Genomic DNA, 14461 nt, shown 5'->3' with positions numbered 1-14461 from the left:
TAAAGAAAAGTGTGCCAGTCTACAATTTTTGTACAAGACAGGATGGTTTTACAGTTGCACTGTAATTACCACCAGCTTAGTATTAAAGGATAGGTTTACAATTTTTCAAATCTGTCTTAAAACAACAGCCAGGTGCTCATGTGAACAGTGAAACAGGTTTTCCTTGTTGTAATTATTCCTCCTGTTCATACTGGCTATTAAAAGATCCCCTTCAAATGTGCTTTCAATATAAGTCATAGGGGTCAAAATCCAGTGCGTCCACACAGCCATTTTGTGCAAAAATGCATTTAAAAGTTTATTTGCAGCTTATATGAGGCTTCAGCAGCATTAGTTAGTCATAGGAAGTAGATATCTGCCACATTTATAGTCTTTTTAGCATCGAATTCCCTCTTTGTGTTCCCTCAGACAATGTGTCCCTGTTGAGCTGCAGTGGAAGTATAGTAACAAAAAGAGGGACTATGACACTAAAAATACTGTAACGTTGAAAGATATCTACTTGATTTGACTGATTTGGACAGCTGAAGCTTCATATTAGCTTCAAATAAACTTTTAAATACATCTTTGCACAGAAGGAGGCTAATTGATTTTGTCCCCCATCACTTACATTGTAAGTACATTATGAAGAGATCTTCCAATGGCCAAAATGAACAGGAAGAATGATTATGGCAAGAAAAACCTATTCCAATGTGCATTTGGGCATCTGACTATTGTTTTAAGACAGACTTGAAAATTTGTGAATCCGTCCTTTAAAAATTCTGAAGTCTTAAAAATTCTTAGATATCTTGGACCTGCATGGCCAACAGATAACACACCATTATCTGTCTAAGAGACAGAAAAGGTTTCATCAGTCACTATAGACTCCTTAGGACTCTTCTTAGGGACCCTACATCGCTCCCTTTCCCATCGCTTCCGGATTAGAAATGACGTTTGTTCTCTATCAGCCAATGATTGCCTTTCGTCCCAGAATCCATTGCATCACAAATCGCACGCGCGAAAGATGTACATAGTAGTCAGTTATTGTTGGAAAATGCGCGATTTAAAAACTTATTAACTTAAACCTCAACGCCGCATAAAGTAAGTATATGGCAGTCTCTCAAAAGTACTGTCAGACAACTGTATTCGTGTCTTTGTACAACAAGTTAAAAAAAAAAGTAAAATACATATGTCAGCATATCGGAAGTGGTAACCTAAAACTTAGCCACACCACAAGTTAGTTAGCTCGCTAGTTAGCAGCAAAATGTAGCTTTAACTAACAGTAAAATAGCATCAACAACATTAGCCGTTCTAGCAAGGTAATACACGATATAAATGTCTGTTTGATCACTTGAATATTGTACGTAACACTGTAACTAATCTCGTCTGTCTAATGTTACATAACTAAATTGTTCTATAAAACTTAATCGGTTCATAATTAACGCTAAACGTAACGTTAGCTAACGTTAATACTACAGTTCACGTTTCTGTAATTGGACGTATAACAAAATACTACACCAAGGTAATGTATTTTAAAGAAGTAGATAGAGGTAGGAAGGCACTGATTTTTTTGTATCTATTAACCACCATTAAGTGGAAGGAATTCAACTATTCATATCAGCTGTTGTCGTCCTCTTAAAGTACAGTGTTGTTAAGTCTCAGTCAGGTTTTTGACTGTCAGTTTACAGTACTGTGGTATCACATTATAAAACATGTAGCTGTACAGTTTAGATCACATTGATTAGTTGATTGATAGAAATTATATTAATCATCCTCAAGCAAAATGCAAATCTACAGTCCTCCTTTTGTGCAAAAATGTATTTAACAGTTTATCTGAAGCTAATATGAAGCCTCAGTTGTCCAAATTAGTCAAATCAAGTAGTTATCTTTCAACGTTACAGTCTTTTTAGTACCAGAATCCCTCTTTTTGTTACTATACTTCCACTGCAGCTCAACAGTGAAACACTGTGGAAACAAAAAAAAGGGAATTTTATGCTAAAAAGACTGTTAATGAGTCAGATATACACTTGATATGACTAACTCAGACTGCTGAAGCTTCATATAAGCTTTAGATAAACTTTTAAAGGCAAAGCAAGGTGGAGACACTGTGGATTTTGGCCTCCATCACTTACAGTGAAAGCGCATTTGAAGGGGATCTTTTAATAGCCAGTATGAACAGGAGGATGATTACAGTGAGGGAAACCTCTTTCAGTGTTCATATGAGCTACCTAACTGTTGTTTTAAGACAGAGTTGAAAAATTGTGAACTCGTCCTTTAACTGCTTAACTGACTAAACTTCTATAAAGTAAAAAATATCCCACTGATATGTTTGCATGAAGGACTAGGGAGTGATTTCATATTTTCTTTATTAAGGGGCCATAGTGTGTGAAATTCCTGTGAACTGTGAATCTTCCATCTCAAAAAGTATCGCCATTGGTTTTGTGGAGGTGAATCCTGGAGCCAACAAGGCCAGTAATGACCACAAGCAATGACGGTTCAGTTCTTAAAGGTAATGTACATCAGCAATACAGTTATGGCAGAATTTTAAGCGTTATGGTTTATGTTTACACCTCGATTCAATGTCTCTGCAGATGTCGTTGCCTATGTTGATGTGTGGTCATCTGACAAAACAGCAAACTATTCAAAAGCATTCATTCAGCAGCTACAAGAAATGGGAGCTCAGGTAAAGCCACAAGGCACCTAAAGATACTCGTGCATCATACTTGTACGGCATTTACAGACAGTGAATATCTATACTTAATATATCTAAATGCCTTTTCTTTACAGGTATCAAAAACATTCAATAAACAAGTCACACATGTCATCTTTAACAATGGTCATCTGGCTACATGGAGGAAAGCAAAGAAAAGTCACGTGAAGCTCGTCTCTGTTCTTTGGGTAGGCAGGTAAGAATAAAACTATGAGCCAGCTATCTGCTTTTTTCACTTAAACAATTCTACGATTTTCTTATGCTTGCTTGTATTGTTCGGAGACATGTTACTTGACTCAACGTGGCTGTTTTTTGGTGAAATGTTGCCCAGATGTTATGATGACGGAGCACATGTGGATGAGGAGTTGTATCCAGCGTTGAATGATGAAAGCAATCCTGTGTTGAAGAACAAGAAAGTGAGTACAGTCAGATTTACATGTGATTTTGATGTTGATCTCAAAGTTAAAGCTTGTTAAGCAAGTCAGTGTTGGACCACTGTTTGTCAAGTCATTCAGTGTGCTGGTTTTGGGTTGCTGACTGGGGTCTGAAAGACATAATATCTAACTTTTCCGCTTTAAAATGTCTAAAAACAACTAGACCTATGTTATATATTTTGTTAGAGTTCGAGTTGTGTACTAACATTATCCCAGATGCTTCCAGCAATGTTCAAACCCAGAGAAATCAGTAATTTTGATCAAGGTAACGGTCCGTTTCATTTAGTCACCTGTCAGAGGTGTTATGTCGCCTTTACCCCTTCTAGTTGCTATAACTTCTGGGAAAACCCAGGAAAGACCAGATGCAGTGTTTCCACTGGTAAGATTTTGCCGTGGTGGCCCCTCACGGTGAAAAAAGAAAAAGAAAAAAAAATCACAAAAGAAAACAAAACGTTCCACAATCAGTCATCCGTAAGGTGGTCATAAAACTCAGTCTGAGCTATCTTAAGTCAGTCTTGTTCTCGTCTTGATGATCCGATAAAATCAAACATGTTTAATATTATAAGAAGCTTCTGGCTCTCTCCAGCACCAAACAGGAAGCAGAAAACTGTGTAGTTACTAAGGTAACAGCTGAAAAAACTCCTCAAATACTGATGGTGGCTGATCAGGCTAATTATCAGCTAATTGTACTCAGTTTCAAACGGTAGTATGCAGTAAATGGTTGCCCTTTGTGTGCGTGTTTTTGAACTACTTTCCTAATTAAATATGATGTGCTTGATGGTTCCAGTGAAACTTGAAAGCTCAGCTTTCTCGTTGCCCTTTAGCATCCCTTTTTATAAGTCACGTGAACATTTATTCACCTAAAAAAAGCTAATATTTCTCTGTATAATATGACCTCTTCTTTCTGTCAGCCGCTGTGTCTGCAGTGTATTTACTGTTTTTCGCACATGATTTCAGGCCAGTTGGAGGAGTTAACCTGTGACTTTCTGCCTTCGTATAATTATCCAGACTGCTGCTGTTTCATGCAGTTTGCAGGGTTTAAAAACAGAAACCCTCCAACATCCAGCAGCTGAAAGTGGTGTGTCCAGATAGTTAGTGGTTGAAGGTGGTTCCTGTGGGTGGCTGTATAATCTATGTAGCTGTTTTAATGTTTTAAAAATACCTTGTTTTCCCACGCATCCGGGAAAACCTGGAAATTTAAGGCTTTTTTCAAGTACCGGATGACACCTTTTGAAATCTATTTATTTATCTATTTATTTAAATGAAAATGAGTTAATAACAGGAACAAGCAGTGTGCAGAGTCTGTTGTTTCTGTTCACAGTTGTTTTTGTTCAATTATAACTTAATTAATTTAAATTTTTGGCTGTTTTTTTTTTTTTTTTTTTAACAAACCACTGCTCACACAAGGACAGCTGTGGCCAAAAGCGGCTTCTGTTTCTGCTCCATTGTTCAACAGTTTTTCTTCTTGTAAATTTCCACCAGGAGCAGGATGGGAAATAATCTCAAAATGAATCTAGTTGTAGTCTTGTCCCCCATTGCCCCGTTCACAATGTCCCCACGGCAAACCTCTTGTTCCACAGGAAACACTGCCAGATGATACGTCAGAGAGTGAGGAAGGAACTTGACGAACTAGCTAGCTAGTCACTCTATTGTTTGTATCGCTCACTTGTGACGGAGTACGATTATTCATTGCCGTTTGCTGTGCGTTCTTTTGCCGAAGCTGTTCCCGTAAAGCGCAAACATACAGGTGAACTAAACAACCCAAGAAGATTATTCATTATTATTCATTAGAACGAAATGACATAACGTGAATATAACTTAAATACAATACTTCGGCTGTGAACATGGTTTCGCCTCTCTTCCTTTCTTCTGTCTGAGTCACGTCAGATAGATTTTAATTGGTAATGGTGGTTGTGTAACAATGAAGACAACAACTTCCATGATCCCATGCTACTTCACATCATCATCCAGTGTTTCCCCTAGGATTTTTTCCAGCAGCGATGCTGTTGTGCTCGCGCAGAGCCCACATTGCCAGGACCTGTATTTGCGCAAATTGACAGTGGAATAACATAAAACTACCATAGAATTGTTCCAGACATCCACAGAGCCATGTGCATTATGATTTACCAGGAGCTTTTTTACACCAGAAGGGCTCTGGAGGCCCAGATAGGTGTAATTGTAATAAATGTCAAAGAATCAAATGCCCCAACACAGAAAATGTACACTATTTTTTAGAGATGCACCGTTATGGAATTATGGGACAGATAACAATAATGATAATAATAGACTACTGGTAAGTTACTAAGGTTCAAAACAAGATAATTATGTGTTTGTTGTGGCCAATACAATAACTGATAATTTTATTATTACAAATGCAAAAATGTGAAGATGACCATTAATTTATGTATTTAGATTGACATGTTTTTTTCTAGTACAGCACACAGGCTTACACCATCCCTACAATAAAGAATATATTTATTTATTGTGAACTGGTTTGTAACAACCAGTTTTTCTTTTTCATATGTAGACTAATTGACATCAGACCTTATCTCCTTTTTGACAAGACCTCTAGAATAACCTTTCATGCTGTTGAACTGATTAATGGTTGATGCCCTCAGACTCTACTGTTTAGAAAGGCTGCAGATCTTTAAAAATAAACTGGTTGACAGCTCTGTGGCATCATTCATCCTCTCCTCTGTTCTCCCTCTGCTGCTGCTGCTGCTGCTGCTGCTGCTGCTGGTAGAGAGGAGCGGCAGGCTAGTGTCATCCTAAAGTCTATAAGAATTCAACTTATCTTAAGATATTTAGTTAATTAGACTCAGTCATTACATACAATGAACATCCGTTTTGATCTTGTTCATAACAGTTCACTATTAGCATAATGAGCTCTGTATAGTGGAGGATAAGAAGGGAGTGGGAGTCGACTGCTGGAAGTCAAAGACGTCGTATTTAAATTTATGTTCTGCTTGTTTGATACATTGCTCGTGCCATCTCCCTTACTGCCAGATTTTGTTGCACTTAATGGCAACGAGCAGCCGCAGTCAAATCGAGTAAAGTATAACTTAAAGTCTCTTTCATCCTGTCCACTGTGTGTGTGTGAAGCTCAGCCCCGCTCTCATGCAAACAGGCACAGACACAGAGCAGAGGAGAGAGACGGAGAGGCAAAACTATCCCATTCTCTCTCCACTAGCTCCAGTCACGATGTGTGGTTCGCGTTCGTCGTGATTATTACGTACAATGTGAATTTTCAGCAGTGGTGTTCATTTAGCAGCACAGCTGTTGAAAGCATATAGGAGAAACACTGTCATCACACTCCGTCTTTTGTTATTGTTTTGATTGAGAGACCCCTAGCGGCAGAAATTACATACTGTGCGTCTAACCTCATCTTGTTATAATCTCTAAATGAGGTGTCTGGAGGTTGTCAATGTCTTTCAACATAAACATTTCTGTAGTACTCAGACACTTAAATAAGACTAAATGCTCACCTCTGTTCTATTATTATTTACTTCCTTTCATGTAGCATCGTTGCATGCTGCCAAAAGATTCTCCAGAGAAGACTCCTGAAAATGACAGGCGCATGAGGAAAAAGCTAGATAAGATGATGAAAGACCTAGCTCCAAAGCAACCTCTGGGTAAGAGATCGAAAGGCGTTTTGTAAATCTTTTACTTAGAACCAAGGAATATAATTTGGCATGTCACAGTATTTTTTTTCCACAGTCACAGATGTGTCACCCATCATTATTGATGAAGAGAACGGAATAGTCTATAGCCCCGCTTTGAAAAGGTCGGATTATATGGCACAGAGGTTGAAAGACATGAAAGAAAAACGGCAAAACCTCTCACCCACAGGTATGTGCTGCAGGTGTAGAGACTGATGAACTGACAAGGTCCTGAAAACATTTCAGCACTTCTGAAACATCAGCAATTCACATGTATGTCACTTTCTTTCAGCCTCACAAATGGTTGAATCCTCCTCACCCCCTGGGCTGAAGCCTTCTCTTGGTAGCACACCAACTGTCTTCAAACGATTCTGTAAGAAAACTGCTTGTGATCTTGTTGCTATTGATCAATGTGAAATTGTAATAAAGGTTGAAAAAAATCTTTTAAAGCCCCAAAGTTCAATTTGTAGTCATGGGATGATAATATCATACAGTTGTCTAAAAAGAGAGCCAATGTTTGTCAAAGTGTCTCGCTATATGTTTCTGAATAATTAGAAAATACGTAATGAAAGTACAAATTGCTGAATGAAGATGTCAATTAGGGACTGTCAGTGATCTAGCCGGTGACCAGAAAGCTACAGTGAGCATTAATTTGTCCATTTTTTTGCTCAACTTATATATGATTTTATATTTTGTGTATTTTTTGGGGTGTCTGGAACTCCTTATTTTTTCCTAATTTATTTATTTTTTTACAAGCATCCTATTTTAAAGCTGCATTGAAAGAATCTGACTACTCTAAAGATACTTGGCTCTTAGACTGTCTACTGAATTTGCATTATTTACTTGTGTTGTAGCCCTCATTTGCTCTGACAACTCCTAAGAAAAATATCCTGCTTGGTTTGCCATGTGAGCAGCTCTCTTCATCAACCTCGTTTATTTAGGCTCCCTACAAATTCAAAGTGTGTGGGTGGTGAACAATCTGCCTGTGTGAGCTTGTGAAGTGTGAACAGCTGCCTGCCGTTGAAAATCCAGCTAAAACACACTAAGAATCCTGAACAATGAACAGGAAGTGGCTGAGTGATTTTAATTTAAAAAATGTCAGCGTCTGTCTGTAGAGATTCTGATTATTATTATTTTTCCTCAATGCAGATGACCAGTCAGATGATGATTCCAGTGCTTCTGTTGCTGAACTTGGTTACTCACCTGACAAGGAAGAAGGGAGAACACAACTGCATGTTAATGACCATGACCGTCTTGAACAACCCCTCGGAAAAGACTTTGAAAAGCCCTGGCTGTCACCCTGCCACGATGTGTCAAAACAGAGATCTATAAGTCCTTTGAAATGTCCGGACTTTGAGGACAAAGAAGAGACTAAACAGAAAAAGTCAATGAGGACATCAATCAGAAACAAGCTAATAGGGAAACACAAATCTGTAGGTTTATTAGAAAGTCCTCACCAGGAGGGGAGATCTGACGAGGGCAAGAACTTATGCAAAGAAAAGAGGCGATCACAGATCAAATCTTCTAGCCCTGCTGTTAAAAAAACTGAACAGTCGCCTAGCAAATCTGAAAAGGGAAAGCGAAAAATTAAAGCAGTAAAATCTGTTACAGAGACTAAGACCCCTAATTGTCCCGATACTGTGAACTCTTCTGGTTGCCTCTCGTCATCAACTGTGTTAGCTGATGCTGCTGCTAAACTGTCAAAAGAAACTGTTTCACTGTTACAGAAAGTGGAACAGAAAACTACCAAACGAGCCAGACCATCACTTTCTGCCCTGGTACGATCTTTCACTTTGCCCAGTGAGTCTCAAAGTGTTGCCTCAGGTTCCGCTGATGGAGCTGATGATGTGTTTGAGGACTATTTCTCCCCAGCTAACCACCACAAGAAATCACAAAGACCTCTTTTGCCTAGTCTGCCTGTGGAGAGAGACATTCAGGTTCCTTTTGAGTTGGGCTCTGTCCCAAAGAAAAGAAAACAAAGAAGAAGTGAAAGCACTGGATCAGAAACCATGAGTATGAAGAAGAGGAAGCTGGAGGAAAGTCAAAGTGTCAAAACCGGCAATCAGCAGTCCGATGCAAACACTGAGCCTAAAAGTCATCCCCAACAGGATGATAAAGAATCTCTGGTCAAAGGCAGAAGACAAAGCTCGTTACCCTTTACAAGCACCAGTTCAACAACCACTGAGCCACAAAAACGGAGAAAAGCATCTTCCGTGCAATCAACAAAGATAACAGAGGATAACACAGCACTGAAGCTGCAGAAAACCTCTGATGTCGATGACCTTTCTCACACTTTGGAAAGTGAGTAGTGAGGGAACCAGAGTTTAATAACAATGAACCAGATAACTCCGGTTTTGTATGATATCTCCATAATTATGAAGTGAACACAACAAAGTATTACTCAATGTGTTTGACCTTCCAAGCTATATCTGTAATCCCTGGGTCATGTATGTGATTTCAAAAGTTTTTTTTCTTAAGGTGAATTTCTGGATGTCATTTTAAAGAAAAGAATAAAGAAAGAGCATCAACGTAAATGAATAAGGACTTTTTAATATGAATATTCTGAATGTATGTTTTTCTTTTAAAGGCGTATTTAAACTTCACATACCTCCGATATATTCACTGTGCATCATGTCAGAGTTAGAGATCTGTTCTCTTCATGTCTTTATGGGTTTCTTCTGGTTTCTGGTTTTCTCTTGTAATCCAAAGACATGAAGTGAAGTGAACTGGAAGCTTTATGCATTTGTTTGTCTGTCAATATGTGATAGACTCCACCAAATGCCCAACACATGCTGAGCCTGAAGATCCTGAACATGGGAAGTACTGAAGTTTGGAATATTGATTAATGGAATTAAAGACGAAAAATCAGCATTTAATGTTTTTCTAAACAGATCATAATAGAAAATCAAAGCCTGTTTCACCATCTTAGAAAAACCAACTGGTGGAAACATGTCTTCATCTGTCAGAAAACATTAATAATTTAAGCTTAGTGTCAGTCCCCATATTATTCTGACACCATTTATTATATTTCATGACAACTAAACAGTATCTTTAACATTTAATTGAAAGGGTGCTTGAGCAATGTATGAGATCTGAATATTTGAATATATGTCTTCATCCTAGTTAAATTAATGACTCGTTACTCATCTCGTAGTCTGATGGTATTTCAAGCTTTTATAAACATGAATGCACACAACAAAAACACTGCCTGCTGTGTGATTGCTTGATTGACAACCCCCCTCCACCCCAACACACTGTTTTCAGTTGTTTTCCCTTTTTTTTTTGCAAATGTAGGTAGAGGAAATGAACGTACAGATGCAGCTGGTTTAGCAGAGATCCCCTCTGAAGCCGAGGAGAATCACAATAAACAAGTCAGCTTGCGTCTTCAGAAAATGGTCAACAAGACAAAGGTAACAAGGCAGCATGTTTTGTTTCTAAATGTCCAACTGTGCAATTACTTTACTCTGCTATAATTTGGTGTTTTAAGCGTATATAATGATTGGATTTTCTGAATGCCTCATATTTTCTGTACACCAAATTAGAAAAGCAAGTCTTCTTAAAAATGCTTGATGATAGATGTAATACAGTGTTACAAAGGAAAAACCTGCAAACAATTTGCAGTGGGAGGCCTACTCATTAATGAAAGATATAGCTATGTCATGAAATTGCACAATTTTAACTATGAATTTATTCAAATAAAATTACACTCTTTGTTTATTGCTGTATTTTAGTTAAAATATATGTAGTTTACTTTGAGACAGGTCACATTTTGGTATACTTTGCTAATTTTAATGAAATTCTCAGTTTCAACCAGTCTGAACTTTGCAAAGTGTTTTGCTTTTGTCTTCCTTCCACCACAAAACTCTAGAAAACTGAATAGATTTAAAAAAAAAAAAAAAACCCAACATTTTAAGTGTTAAGATGCCTTTCTGTGTGTCCTTTAAACTGTCTTCATGTACTTGAGTTTGCATATTACTTGTTCCAAAACTGCTGCAGCTGCATTGAAGATATGACAAAATCCTATCATTCATGGTTCTCTTTGATGCGAGAGGTGTAGGAAGTAAACTAAGCATCAGTAGCATGCTGCTGGTGTGTGTAATTCCTTTTTCAGCATTTCCTCAGTAAGGTCATACACTTCCATATCTGTAGGCGTTTGACGCATCCAGCCAAGAGGTTCTGTCTGGTCCTGAGGGTTTCCTGTGTTTTGCCTCTGTGATGGTAGCGTACAACTTCCTTGCTTGTGAAATGCACCTGGACTCTGTTTTCGTTACGCTGGTAACCTCAATAAGCCGTAGCCGAAAAAAGCCAAACATTACATCATATCCCCTGGGGAACTGTTTAAAGTTGACTTTATTGTAACCTGATTACAGGAAGGTTGCAGTTATTCTCTGGGTTCTGTGAAGATCATAATAATAGATGAATGTTCAAATCAAATTTTGGCAGCATTGATAAACAGTCATCCGTGATAATTACTGGGAAGTCACACCTGCAGGGTTCACCAGTCGTTGAAAGTGCAGATTGCAATAATGATAAGTCTCATGTTGCTTGAGTTATGATATAAACAGTGCCAAACAAATTTGCAATAGTATGAGAAAATTTAGAACTGTTAAACTTAAATAAAAAGTCATTCTGAAATGATCAGAATACATAATGATTATACAATTATTAATTGAATTATTCAGGACAATTTTGTTCATGTTTAGTTTGTTATAAAAGCTTAATGATAAATGTAGAGGAGCCCTCTGGTTGCCCAGTTGTCTGAGAATTGATATGTAACCGGAAGGAAATCCAGCAGGAGACATTTCAGCATTATTACACGTCATCCACTTTTCTCTCTCCCGCTTCCTCTCTTTCTTTACTCTTGACTATTCATAAAAGTAAATGTCTTTTAAAAAATCTTTTAAAGGAGGTGTTAAAAATGTTCATCGACATTCCACCTCTTCTGTCCACCTCATGATTTCTTTAACTTTATCAACACAGGAACAATAATTGAGTTCCTAAATTTGTGATGAGCTTTGGTTTAGAGGTTAAACTTTTTGAAATTTTTCATGAATTCACTTTAAGTGTAAGATTCTTTGAAAAGTAAGTCAGAAGTTGTTGCGACCTTGTTCATGAAGAATTTTATCTGATATGTAAGATACTGTTTATGTAAGCTGTTCTTCAGTCGTGACGTGCTTCAATCTGTTATTTTACGGTCCTTGGTCCCATTTACAGTTGGCTCTCACAACGTCAGTTGACCTCAACTTCCGCAGAAACCCACCCCATCTCTCCTTGATTTTCTGAATAGCGTCGTTTTCAGTGCGTGCGGAGCAGCTGCCATCAAGGAGACCAAGTCATAGAGTAAAAAATTTCCTTCATTTGCTGGGAGCGTTTGTACTCAGAGGCCGTGCTGCTGCAGTTCACGCCGGCTCTTTGTCGAAGACTTGTTATGTGCAACTCAGTCTTCAATGCCTGCTTTCTTGTGCTGCTGCCAGAACATGTTCTCTGCATAAGATAAACCAAAGTCTCCTTTGAGGCATCTTCAGAGTAACTGCTCATACTTTGAGTTGTTTGACTTGTTTTGAAATACCTCAAAATGAGCAGTTAATCTAGTCACTGTTGGCTGACCTGTAGTGTTAACAGTGGATAACCCTGCTGTGGATCTTAGCAAATTGGAATATCAATAGTAATCAATTTTCTGAAGGAAACTTATCAGGACATGTGGAGCAGCAGTTCTGGGGCGACAGTAAACAACTCATTGGCATCCCTACTTCCTTATCAGGAATAATGTGACGTTTGAGTGGTGTTAGCAGGGTTGGTGCACTGTTTTGGCACTGCTGTGTTCAGCAGGCCTTAACCCCTGACTTCCAGCTGCGGGGCCAGATATCAGTGTCTGGCAGGAAAGGGCCCGGTGGTCCTGTTTGTAACCGCTACTCAGGTGTTTGTGTTGATGACGGCAAGTTTTATTGGGGACAAAGTACGTGGCAGGATGGCAAACAGTCATCAGGCTCCAAATTTACAGTTCAGTTGCAGTGGTTCTGAATATGTTTTTCCCTACTCATGGCCTTGATGTTTGATTTCCTTTTTGTTCTCTGTGCAACTATTTATCCGACAGGGTTATTGAAAGTGCACGGTCTGCCAGCGTGTTGAATAATGATCCCTTTATCATCAGTGCTTTATCATTCAACAAACCAGCTAACAATACCCAACGAAACATATTACGCATTGTATTTCCAGGTTTTTTAGACATTTTTACTGAGGTGCTATATTATAGGAGGAAGGAACCCAAATCTAGTCTGTAGCTGCCTCACTGATAATTTATTATCTGATAAATATGCAGACTTTCTGACACAATCCAATGCGGGTTTCCTTGGATGTTGACACACTGCGAGGCCCAGAAGTACACCCTAAATATAAATAAGATATGAAAGCATTGAACACTGAACTACACTAATGCATCTTCAAGAACATGTTGCTTAATGGTGTGATAGATTTCTTTACAATAAAGTCATCTATGGCAGTTTGTACAACATTAGTTCAAATGTCCAGGACCATTAAAGTAAACAGACATTTGGTTAAGAGAAGTTTTGATTCCTGTCTCAAGTTCCTCTTAATCTTTGTTTCAGATGAGAACATTAGTTATGACAAGCATGCCCACTGAGTAAGTACCTGAAACATTTAAAATTACATTTAAAGGCAGTTTGACTTGACAACATGTTTGATGCATTTGTGACAAGTTCTATTTAATCATTTGATGCTTTCTACTCTGTTATTCACCTCTTATAGGAAGCAGAACACGGTGATGCAGGTGGTGAAAACACTGGGTGGGTTCTCGATCGTTGACCGAGTTTGTGAGAGCACAACTCACGTGGTGTCTGGGGGTCCCAGGCGGACTCTCAATATTCTTTTGGGCATAGCTCGTGGCTGTTGGATCCTCTCTTTTGAATGGGTAGGTATTTTGTAGATGTTTCAAAGCCTTCACATGACATTATTTTTAACTGATGATATGAGTATTGTATTGTACAATCTTTTGATTTTTCCTGAGTAGATTCTCTGGTGTTTGGAGCAAAGGCAGTGGATTCCAGAGGAGCCATATGAACTCTCAGACCAGTTTCCTGCAGCACAGGTGAGTACCAGAACATGCGTAGTAGTGCTAGTAAAGGCACCTTTACACTGTGGGATTTTGGGCTGTTTGAGCCGAAAGTTGACAGTTGAGAGAGAAATGTGGTAAAATCTTTGCTCGTCAATTGAAAACGGTGGTCCTAGATCACACTGTGAGATACATTCAGTGAAAAAGAAGTTTGTGACTTTGCTATATTTTCAAAACGTGTGATCCTCTGATTTTATATTCTTTTTCCTATCTACATCGTAGTGCTACAATTCACCGTGCATTCAGCGCACAATCTGAAATGCCTAAAATTGATATTGTGTCTTAGGCGTATGTCTCACACAATGTTACAATCGTTGTCGTCACAAAGTCTAATGGCTTCTAAAGAGTGACCATGACACAAATACTGCCGGTATTATACTTCACTGAAAACCTCATTACGTTTTTCATCAGGGTAAATCTATGGACCTGTAATTTGTGAGAGTTGTCAATCAATACATGGAACTCTTTAATAATGATCAGCTTTGAATTATGAATAGCAAGTTGGTTAATGGCTTCTGAATGTGCCAAAAGAAAGCCTGTAAATATATGGACATTT

The 14461-nt window shown here is 38.3% G+C and overlaps 1 protein-coding gene across 5 annotated transcripts in view; it reads left to right on the top strand.

Annotated features, from left to right (window-relative positions):
* Positions 1 to 965: 965 nt before the first annotated feature.
* The window catches only part of mcph1 (microcephalin 1), a 37075-nt gene continuing 23579 nt past the window's right edge, over positions 966 to 14461 (top strand). For 2 of the 5 annotated variants that reach the window (XM_044372891.1, XM_044372893.1), the window contains exons 1-13: positions 966 to 1074; positions 2347 to 2482; positions 2565 to 2656; positions 2761 to 2879; positions 3015 to 3099; positions 6638 to 6749; positions 6835 to 6966; positions 7069 to 7149; positions 7926 to 9077; positions 10071 to 10186; positions 13382 to 13416; positions 13542 to 13704; positions 13804 to 13881. In XM_044372891.1, coding sequence (XP_044228826.1) covers positions 2449 to 2482; positions 2565 to 2656; positions 2761 to 2879; positions 3015 to 3099; positions 6638 to 6749; positions 6835 to 6966; positions 7069 to 7149; positions 7926 to 9077; positions 10071 to 10186; positions 13382 to 13416; positions 13542 to 13704; positions 13804 to 13881 — 2199 coding nt within the window. In that variant the 5' untranslated portion in view covers positions 966 to 1074; positions 2347 to 2448. Of the gene's footprint in view, positions 1075 to 1187; positions 1293 to 2346; positions 2483 to 2564; positions 2657 to 2760; positions 2880 to 3014; positions 3100 to 6637; positions 6750 to 6834; positions 6967 to 7068; positions 7150 to 7925; positions 9078 to 10070; positions 10187 to 13381; positions 13417 to 13541; positions 13705 to 13803; positions 13882 to 14461 lie in introns of those variants that run through there. The other 3 variants (XM_044372896.1, XM_044372894.1, XM_044372892.1) reach the window with 2 other exon arrangements.

This window comes from Thunnus albacares, chromosome 14 (genome assembly GCF_914725855.1).
Source record: "Thunnus albacares chromosome 14, fThuAlb1.1, whole genome shotgun sequence".
In the NCBI taxonomy this organism is placed as follows: Eukaryota; Metazoa; Chordata; class Actinopteri; order Scombriformes; family Scombridae; genus Thunnus; species Thunnus albacares.
Note: the sequence above shows the minus strand (reverse complement) of the source record. Positions and strands in the feature narration are given on the sequence as shown.